The sequence below is a fragment of the Cicer arietinum genome, chromosome 5 (genome assembly GCF_000331145.2).
Source record: "Cicer arietinum cultivar CDC Frontier isolate Library 1 chromosome 5, Cicar.CDCFrontier_v2.0, whole genome shotgun sequence".
Taxonomy (NCBI): Eukaryota; Viridiplantae; Streptophyta; class Magnoliopsida; order Fabales; family Fabaceae; genus Cicer; species Cicer arietinum.
The window spans coordinates 67,192,878-67,203,884 of record NC_021164.2 but is presented as its reverse complement, the minus strand read 5'-3'; the positions used below and the strand labels follow the sequence as shown (position 1 = coordinate 67,203,884).

At 30.1% G+C, this 11,007-nt stretch overlaps 2 protein-coding genes across 2 annotated transcripts; both read right to left on the bottom strand.

The window, feature by feature from the left end:
* Nucleotides 1–899: 899 nt before the first annotated feature.
* LOC101504823 (NAD(P)H-quinone oxidoreductase subunit M, chloroplastic) lies at nucleotides 900–2,427 on the bottom strand. Its single transcript, XM_004502487.4, has 2 exons — nucleotides 1,755–2,427; nucleotides 900–1,319 (listed from the first exon to the last, which is right to left on the bottom strand). Exons 1-2 carry the CDS (start codon nucleotides 2,211–2,213, stop codon nucleotides 1,134–1,136), a joined length of 645 nt encoding a protein of 214 aa, XP_004502544.1. The 5' UTR covers nucleotides 2,214–2,427; the 3' UTR covers nucleotides 900–1,133.
* A 487-nt stretch (nucleotides 2,428–2,914) lies between these two features.
* Nucleotides 2,915–6,941, bottom strand: LOC101504509 (protein kinase STUNTED). Its single transcript, XM_004502486.4, has 10 exons — nucleotides 6,500–6,941; nucleotides 6,325–6,422; nucleotides 5,893–6,136; nucleotides 5,132–5,800; nucleotides 4,797–5,045; nucleotides 4,542–4,705; nucleotides 4,374–4,453; nucleotides 4,115–4,262; nucleotides 3,850–3,999; nucleotides 2,915–3,532 (listed from the first exon to the last, which is right to left on the bottom strand). Exons 1-10 carry the CDS (start codon nucleotides 6,645–6,647, stop codon nucleotides 3,287–3,289), a joined length of 2,196 nt encoding a protein of 731 aa, XP_004502543.1. The 5' UTR covers nucleotides 6,648–6,941; the 3' UTR covers nucleotides 2,915–3,286.
* Between the last annotated feature and the right edge of the window lie 4,066 nt (nucleotides 6,942–11,007).

Here is an 11,007-nt window from a genome sequence, read left to right as displayed (position 1 = left end):
CCGCGCGTGGCACCCGCACACAACAACAAATTAACCACCACGATTAATTATCTTTTACTTGTCGTAATTTTTTTATCCGATACTTGAACTGATTCGAATTTTAAAATTAATATTCTTTTCGATAAAAACATTGAAATTAAGATCAATCCTCATGTTTAATTTATGATTTATACATTCGACACATTGATTAAATTTAGTCAAACATAGTTAAATTAAATAATTTAGTCAAAAACTATAAAATAATAATAATAATATAGTTAAAAATTGACTTAAACTAAAAATTAGGTATTGAATTCATGACTCATTAAATATTACTAAAATATTTTTAATAATTTAAAGCAATTGATTAAAACAAATTATGATAAATAACAACATTCTTATTCCCTTTGTAACTTCAAAAGTTTAAATTCTCTTAAAAATAATCACAAAATAGTTATTAGTGTTACTTTTTTTTTTTTTAAATAAAGCAACATTCTTAAAAAATATATAATAATTAACAACATTAGTAAATTATCATTATATCTTGTAACAAAAAGATTGTCGTTGTCAAAAAACTGATCATATCTTTATTTTATTTTTAACTTATTTCCTATTTTCATAATTGCTAGAAGTTGACCTATGAACCTCTCATATCTAAAAATTACTTATTTTTAGTTGAGTTAACTCTAAAGCAACCTATTGAGAATTGACCTACTCATTATGATTTTTAACCCTCACTCAAATCAAATTTACATAAAAAATATGTTTTCTTTTTGTTTGACAATAAATACTTTGACTAAACAAGTACGTTGATTATAATAGAAAAAGCAATAACGTTATTAGAATGTAAAGTAAATTTAGCTAAAGAATGAAATGCAATTCTTTTCTAATATGATCAACTATGAAATAAGAAAGGAATATAATAATAGGAAGACAATCATTAACCACTATTTCAAAGTAGGACATATCAAAACATAAATTTTTCACATAACAACAGCTAAAACAATTCTCTGTGCTGTAATGATATTTAGTTTTACATTGGTTTTGGTCAACCCAAAAAACATCTAATCTTAGACAAGAGTTTTTTATAATATACAAATTAAAGAACTCGTCACTATATTAACTTTTCTTAAGTGTGTTTGAAAAATGATTTGTCAAGTAGTAGTAGCATCTTCAGGTTGGATATCATTGTTGAAGAGGATCCGTGGTTTCCCCATGCTGAAATTCAGAACTCTTGCATTCATATTATACTTGACTGCCCCATCGTATAACAACTTTCTTATATAGTGCTCAATGTCCGAACCAATCAGGCGAAGTGTGTATTCGTTCAATGGAGCACCCTGTTTTTAATCATAAAAAAGAGGTTAGTTAATATTTCACCATACAGAAATAGCTTGTAGCAGAATTAACACAAATTGGAATAAGCCAGATCATGATACTATTCTTATGTTAATTGCCTCAAAACTAGCACATAACTAAAATATAATGCATTTTTGGATTAACAACTAATTACAAATATTAAAATTATAAAATTATAAAATTCCTCTATATTATTGATGTCTCTAACCGGGGGCATTTTTAGAAGCAAATTTCACTATCAACGATGATTTTCATTTAAGTATATTTATATGAGTCACCACTGTTATATATTTAATATTCACCACAATTTTAGTCGATGTGTGACTAAACCACTTGTACTTGAACCGAATAGTGACATGTTCTAATTGTAAGACAAACAAAACTATTGTATATTTGATTGTTTTCAAGGAAACTACCTCGTAGTGATCCACAAGCTCCTGGAAGTAAGAATAAACCAAGTTACAAGTGTCAGGATTCCAAACAAACTCATCAGTAGGATCAAGAATAAGAGTGAGCTTATCCATCTGAGACTGATCAAAAGCACTAGTTTCTGGATCAATATAAGCTGCATAGATTCTCACATGACGTGTGGCACAGCTCAACCACTGTCCACCATATTCCCTACTCATGTTTTTGTCTTTTACATTCACCTGAGGTTCAACTGGTCTTGGTTTTGTTCCTTTTGGATTTATTTCCTGATTTTGTGGTCGTTCTCTTTGCCCTTCTCCTATTTTCACTCCATCTGTTTCTTTAACATCGGATTGTTGTTGAGCTGAAATGAAAAATGGTGTTCTGTTTCTTACTTCTTTTCTTCTTCCTGTCCAACCTAGTATGGATAGTTTGGTAGAAACCATGTAGGAACAACTTGTGGCCATGATTATTAAATGGAAAATTTTGTGTTGGTGTTAGCTTTGGAATGTAAAGTTGGTTTAGTTTTGTGGTGATTGCCTTTAAGGGCCAGTATTTCTTCTATGGATAAGATTTCTTACATAATAACTTGAGGGAAATGTTTTGTGGCCAGAGAAGAAAGAGAGAAAAAGAAAAGAACAGTTTCTTTCATGGACACAGCTTTTCCAATTTTACCCATGCACATTCTTTACTATGAGTTTTAAAAAATATATTCATTATTATGAATAGTATTTTAAGAATAATGACACTAAAAAGCTAGATTTTTTTTAATTAAAAAAAAAAACAAGTTAGTTAAAATTTGCTTATAGTTAAATCTTGGAAATTAAGACTTTTTTTGCTCATTGCATTATTACATAAGTTTTCTAGCTTTCTTTTCACTGTTCAACAACTAGAAGTCATATGTAACAAAATCAAAATTAACAAACCATATAAATTTTTGTTGCTTTCTTTTTTGGACAATGTACAAAAATTGCATTTCCAAACAGTTTTGTAATTTGGCCCAATTGCAATTTCTCGCCCAATTTAGTGCCAACATGTTTCAGCCAACAAGGATTTTTATTTTTCATATAAAACATACATAATTGTACAATTCTACAGAACATATAAAGTAGTATACAGACATGAGACATAGCTGATGAGGGAAACAGATTGAGATTACACGTGAAGATATAGTAAGGCAGCAGATTGCTGTAGTATTATTAGGGTTAAGAGCCATGATCCTAATGTTCTAAATTACAACTTGTTCATCCTTTTACAAAACTTGATGTGACAAAAATAGACACCATTTGAAGTATAATGAAAAAGGAGAACTAGCCCAACAAATTGACAAGGTATAGTTTCCTCATTATTAAGGTAAGGTGGAGGGTACACACAAAACAACCTCTCATCCAAAAAACCCCTTTAATAAAAGCCATGAAGACGCCAAAAGCTTATGGAACATGCACATAAAAAACTTTATCTACAAATTTTTGTGATAAAAAAATGTTAGAAGGATAGAGATTTTCTTGTAGCAATATATGGTTGTATTTGAATAGTTTCCTCAGTCAAAACTTGATGATCTGCTGCTCCACCTTCCTCTCAAGTAGTCTTCTAATGACACACTTTGCATAACACTGCACATGGAGAGTGAATCATCCTCCACATCAAGCAGTGCAAGATTAATATGTGACTGTAGATTACTATGTGGAGATGCTTCATTGTCGAGCATTTCGCGTGCTTCCAAGGCATTGACTTGTAACCTTGCCCACTTGATTGCATCGGTATCGCCTTGTAGGAGCTTTGATACCTGTGGTCCAATAGAATATATGAGATTTGCAAGAGATAAAGGACTACTGGAGAGAATGAGAATACTTTTATGGTGCTCGAACAAGAAGATAAAGTCAATGAGTATGCTATAGAATGTTCTTGAAGGTGTAGTCCAGTGACATGGGTTGGGACGCTGAAAGAGCATTTATTGAGAAGGAAGTCTAGGGTTCAATTCCTTCTACTAACAAATTACTCCTCTCCATAACAAACTAACCACTAATATTTGTCTATAAAAAAAAGTATGCTATAGAATTTCAAGTGCTCAATTTGCTATAAAGATGATAGTGGACCACTTACAATGCTCATTGGAGGTCTAGCTTTTGGAGCACGTTTGATACAAAGAGTGGCTGCTAAGACCATCCTCTCCATCTCCTCATGATCATAGTTATCACCCAAACTAGGATCTAACAATTGTGACACCTTTCCACTATTTAGAAGTGGACTTGCCTGCAAAAGTGTTTTTCTATTATTTATTCCATAATAATACCTGATGATTAGGAAATAAGAAGTAAATGAGGAGAAATCATATTATAGGAATATAGGATCTCTGCCATGTACGTACCCACATAACAATACTTTCTTGACCTTTTGGATAATCACCACTTATGGGCTTTCGACCCGAAAGAAGCTCAAGCAGCACAACACCAAATGCATACACATCGATCTTATCGTTTACTTTGCCGTACATGAAGTATTCAGGAGCCATATAACTGCATAAACGAGCGCAATATATGATTGAGGATCATTCTAAATACAATTTCTGCAGCTTGTACGGATAAGAATGGATGGTACTCAGTTATGCTAGATTTCAAAGTACTAACCCAAAGGTTCCAGCAACATCTGTGCATGTTATATTTGATGACGAGGTCGATGCCCACGTAGCCAATCCAAAATCTGAGAGCTGAGTAAAATCAAAGTAGAACAACAAAAAGATTGATCAAAACAAATAATTTAAAATATTAAAAGTCAATCAGTCGAAAGATAAATACCTGGGGTTCAAAATCTTCGGAGAGTAATACATTAGATGATTTTACATCCCGATGGATCACAGGCCGATCATCTTTACAATGAAGATAATCCAAAGCCTCGGCAACACCTGTTGCAACCTTATATCTCTGAGTCCAACCGAACTCGCGTGGGTTTTTCTCAGTCCCTAATTTAGCATGGAATAGAAATAAGTTAGTAAAAAATCATTTGGTCACATAGAAAAACTAAAGTGTGTGTTGCAAGGTATATTTGTCTACCATGAATGTTTTCTTCAAGGCTTCCTCTTGACAAGAAATCGTAGACCAGAAGAAGTTTGCCATTCTCGAAGCAGAACCCGAGGAGTGAAATAATGTTTTTGTGATACAATGTAGTGATGATTTCTATTTCCAAAAGAAACTCCTTCAAAACGTCATAAGAAGGCTTTAAGATTTTGACAGCAAGTTCCTTGCCATCACGAAGGCAGCCTCGATAAACCTTACTACTTCCTCCTTTCCCGATCAAGTTTTCTGAAATCATATTTGTAACAATGTTGTTAAAAACAAAATGGTTTTGTTAAAATTGAACACAGCCAAACTAGTGCTAGGAAACAAACCAGGCAAAAAATTTGATGTTGCTAATACAAGTTCTTGGTACTCAAACAATCTGCAAGTTGACGAGTACTTCACATGAAGGCTCTCCAATTCTTTAGGAATGCTTTTTGTATTGCATTCGGGTGAAGAAGAAGTTTTCCATATTTCTGAATCTACTGGAACGAGAGCACCACTTTCACTATCCAAAGCCACAGATTGATCCTGACCCTGATCACAAATACTAGGTTGTTTATCATTATCAACACCATACAAAATATTTCTACGCGGCAACCTCATCGCCCACTGGACCACAGAGATCTGGTGGCATGGCATGAACGGTTTATCATGTAATCGTCTATCCGATGAAATCTTACGGTGTAGTAGTGGCCAACCGGGTTTCAATTCAGTAGTCTGTACAGGTACTATTGCCAAAGAATTCTCATTGCTACCGACACCAGAAGACCCTTCCTCAAGTTGGTGACAAGAAGTGTCTTGCAATTCCGACGTCGATCCACAAATCGAGCAACTCCGATTTCCAACATTTTCTCTAGCATCCAATAAAACCTTAGCTAAACTGTGATCCGAAATTCGTCTACTTCCCTCATCAGCATCAGCATTTAGAACTTTTGAACTCTTACCAAATGTCCAATGAATTGAACCAAGCAAACCATTTCGTCGTTGACCATCGAATCCTAACAAAAAAACAAAATCAATAACTTCAAATTAAACCAAGTTCATGAACAATGAGATCCACATTAAATCAAAATTAAGTAAAATCCAAAACCTTGTACATCAGCAACAGTTGATGCCAAGCTGTCACGCTTGAACACAACTTTCCCATTACTAACAGCAAGAACACAACACTCCTTGGATAACTTTCTAGCACAATACTTAGCTACAGTGGTAGATGACCGAATTCTATGAAAGCCAGTTCCAACCATAACATGAGTTGCAGAATAAGCAACTGCTTCTCTAACCAAAATTTTCTTCACCGATGAACCACGGCAAATTTTTAGCTTAAGATCCACCTACAAAATATAAATAAATAAAAAATTAAAATTGTACAGTTTCAATTTTTCATAAACTTGAAATATTGTAACTGAAATTTCTTTTTTATTGGGATTATAATTAGAGGTGGAAATTTTAAATTTTGTGCTCTGCATTTAGAAACTTGAAGAAAGAAATGAATTTGAATATCGAGCTTTAGAAATTGAACCTGTTTCAAATTGCAGAATCCTTCATAAACAGCAAGAACAGAGTCAAATGCTTTGACAAGAGAAAGCAGCGAAGATTTCCCATCTCCGTTGACAATTTCTATAGAAAACCCAATTTCACCGATCAATCTTCACGAAAATCAGTAACAAGAAAAAGAAAAAAAAATGATCGCTTACCATTGGTACCAAGAACATGCAGAGCAACAACGAGATCACCGGGTTGAGCAACTTTAACTAAAGCCCACGTGAGAAGCTCATTGCTGGAGGAATCCATTTTGACTCCGACCACCACCGTCCGGCAACCGGAGCCGCCGTGGGGAGTCATATTTTGAATTTAAGTTATAGTTTATTTAGGGGATCAGAATCAGAGGGAGAGTAGGATGTAAGATGTTGTTGGAGCGCAAGTGAGTGAGGTATTCTGATATAACAGAGAAGAGTTTTGTGTCGCCAACAAATGTTTGGTTTAGAAGGTCCCAACTTACTTACCTCAGCTTAGGACAGAAGCACAGGAATAGGTAAGGGAGGAAGAGGAGTGACACGCTTCATTCAACCATAATAACTTTTTTGGTTAATGCCATCATTAAACATGTGACTTTTTTAACAAGAATCTAACAACAAATGTTTCATTTCTTTCAATTTCACCTCTCTACCCTCCCTATTTAATATTATTACTTTATTTCCTCCTCATCTTTTAGACACATACTAAAAGTATATATATCATTTAATTATTTGAAAATATATATTATTTCATTATTTTTTCTTCTACTTTTTTTTTAGTGTCTTTGAATATTATGACTAAGATTTATACTCAAACAAGATTTTCTCTTTATTTAATTGTATTAAAAAATTGGCATTAAGTGTACCAACAAAAAAAATTTAATTTAAATTTAATTGCAGCATTAATTATTTTATTTTCATCTATTCATGGAGTAGGTCTTTATTTTAAAAGTAAGATTTTTAAATTAAAAATAAAAATTTGACATATTTTAAATGATATAACATATTATTTTAGAATATATGTATTAAGTATTCATATATTATTAATTAAATTACAAAGATAAAAAAAAATAAAAAAATTAAAAGTTAATTGTTTTACAGATTTTATTGTGATTTTATAGATGTTAATCATTATACATCATCATATCTGATACCATATTATTTAAAATATATCACATATTTTTTGATTTAAAAATTAAAATAAAAAATTAAAACTTTTCAATTTTAAAATAGAAAAATCAAGTTTGTAAATTGGAAAAAATAAATACTAAAACTGTCATTAAACTTTTAATTTAAAAGAGTCGACACTAAATAAATTGAAAAAAAATTATTTATATTTTATTATGACTTATATGTAATAAATTTTACTTATAATTTTTTACCAAGGAGGTATAGTGTTTAAAATGTTAGATGTACTCTATAATGGTATTAGATTCTCCACCCTCAATGGGTTAGAATGGTTTATACAAGAAAAAGGCTCTGTTTTGGAAGTGAAATTCGGCGAATAAATAATTTTTAAAATTTAATTTATATATATTTTTAATGTAAATAATTTAACTGTAGTTAATTACAATTATTAAATTATTACAAATATTTTATTTGTATTAAAGTTATATTTAAAATCATCGTTATAAATAATTATAATATATTGATAATATAATATTTTTTATATTGGATAGCAATTAAACTCATACTACAATAGTATGGATGGGTTAATAATTATATATACATATAGAAAAATATCAAATAACGGAATGTTTTAGTGCATCCATACAAAATTACGATTTACAACTATATTTTATTTGTGTAAGAAGTAATTTTTTTTGACGTCAGTGTAAGAAGTGATCTTGGTATGTCATTCTCATTTCAATAGCATCATGCTTTTCTTTGCATCGTTATAAATCCTTGTATTATTAGTACACGTATCCATCTTTCATTTAAAAAAAATTAAAATACACATCCATCTGCGTAATTTTTGAAATAATACAAATATAATATATGTGTGTATATATATATGCAAGGTGGATTCATCAACTTTGGAGAGCCTAAGAGATTTTAAAAATGAATTTTTTTTTTACAAAAATGAGACTTTTTTAAATGTGAACTAATGTAACGACAATTTCTTGCACTATAATGTATTTGATAATCGATGTATAAGATATAAATTTTTGCAATGCATAGGTGTAGAAAGAGATAGGAGGGAGATAAGAGAAAGTGGATAAAGATGAGAGGGAGAGAGTGGAGAGATAGAGGGGATACAATACAATGAGAGAGAAGGGGAGAGGAGAGAGAGAGGCAAGTGTAAAAAGAGATAAGACGGAGAAAAGAAAGAGACGTGAGTATAGAAAGAGATAAGAGAGAGAAGAGATACGAGTGTATAAAGAGATAAGATGAGAGATGAAAGAGAGTATAGAGAATTTGAGTGTAGAAAATATTAAAAAAAAATATTTTTTAGTATCTTTTGATAGGTTGCACTTGAGACAAAAAATTGTCTCATGATTTTGTAAGAGACGCAAATTTCTAATTTTGTTCAATTTTTTGCTCTTTGTTTTGTTTTGTTCGGTCTCATGACGAAGAGTTTTTTTTTTTTGTGGGATTCGAACCCGATACCTGATAGATAAGTATCGCCTCCACACAGTCGCACTATCAATTGAGTCAGTAGCACTGCAAATGGCGGTAATGATCGAAGTGTTAAAGAAAAATTTAGTTGGTAGTGAGACTATGTGGATGCGGAACTTATCTCCTAAGTATCGGGTTCAAATTCTACGGAAAGCAAAAATTCGTTATTTCCACTAGGTGGATAGGAGGCGAAAAGGTCGTGAAATAACATTGTCGATAACGGTAATGATCAGAGTATTACACTTATGATTTATTGTAGATGTCAAGACTAAGACTAAATAAAAAGCTTACAAAAATAAATAAAAAATTTATTGGCTATGAATATACATCGTTGCGTAGATAATATATATATATATATATATAAAAAAAACAAATTAAAAAAAGAAAATATATATATATATATATATATATATATATATCACAAATAAAGTTTATTGTAAATGTCATTTATAATTTATAAAAGTCTTTCGAAATGAAATAGTTGCATTTTTTTATTTAAACCACATTGAAAAGACTCAAAATTACATTTTACCAAATGAACGAACATATATATAATTATAATTAAGACTGTAACATAATTAATAATGTCACAAACAAACTATTTAGTTAATTTGGAGGATTTTTCTTTTTGTTGACTAAAGTCTTTGCTTATTAATTTAAACTCACCCATTTTTAGTTAGTATAAGTTAGCAATGAACACTTTTAAATTTTTGACAAAAGAATTCAAATTTTTTTTAGAAAATTACAAAAATAAAGGGACAAATATGTAAAAAAATTATATTTTATTTTCTCTCTTTACTATGTAAAATGAAACTTACTAAATTATTCTTTAATTTTACTTATTTAAAATAGTAAAAAGAGTTTTTTTTTGTCCAAATAAAAAAGTGTATGTTGTTAAAATAGTAAAATGAGTTTTTTGTCCAAATAAAAAAAGTAAATGTGTAGAATAACAACATACATCATTTTAATCATTAAAAATTAAAATGAAACTTAAAAATCTACCATTTAATTTTATTTATTTAACATAATAAAAAAAATGATTTTTTGACTTAATAAAAATGTATAAGTCGTAATTTACAGTTTTATAAAAAGAAGTTGGTGTAAATTAATAAATTTATACATATATATATATATATAACATTTTTCCGTTCTTGAATTTTTTATCGGAGAATATAACTAATTTAAATAGTCTCTCAAATCTTAAATAGAAGTAAAAATAACTAAATCTACGTTGTTTAAAAGATTTGATGTTATACCCAAAAAAAAATTTGATGAAGAAATCAACTTGTATTGGCCGACACAATTACACAACCTCGTGCACGTTCGTGAAGAGTGTCGCTCAAGAAACACATGTTTTTTTTTTCTTTTTTCTATCAACAACAACAAAAACATGTGTCTAAGAGGAGCCAATGGCCTTAAATTAGCATGAGGTAGGTTTTGCTAATTCATAAAGAATAAATATTTATTTTAAACAATTAAAAATATTTTATATTTAGGTGTCTGAGAAGTCTATTTTGTAAAAAAATTAAAAGAAATAGAAAAATCAAAATATTTTAGTCTCTATAATACCATAAGTTTTATTACAATTAACTTAACTATTTACATTAAAAGACATTTCTAAATTATCTATAATACACACACAATTAAATACGAATTTGACTCTTTGAGGTGTCATTGAACTCGATTTTACCAAATTATATTGTCAGTTTTATTTCTTTTTTGTTGCTTTAAATTACCTTTTATATATAAGTAGAATTGATTGTGAATTTTGATCTTATGGATTAAATTTATTTTTTAATATATATATTTTAATATTGGTCTCTCGTAAAATTTATGTGAGCAACACGACCTAAACGGCTTTAGAAATCATTGTCCCAATGTCGAGCACGACCAAGAATATTATTTGACAGGACAATGTGAATTATTGGCCTTCTCATTCTTTGTTTTTTAGATTAGGCATAATCGTGCAACAACTTACACAAACCGTGCAAAAGCAAAAGCACATAACATTGTATGTTTTTTAATTAGAGGTTTATTAAATAAATAGTTTCCTTTTCTCATTGAATCTT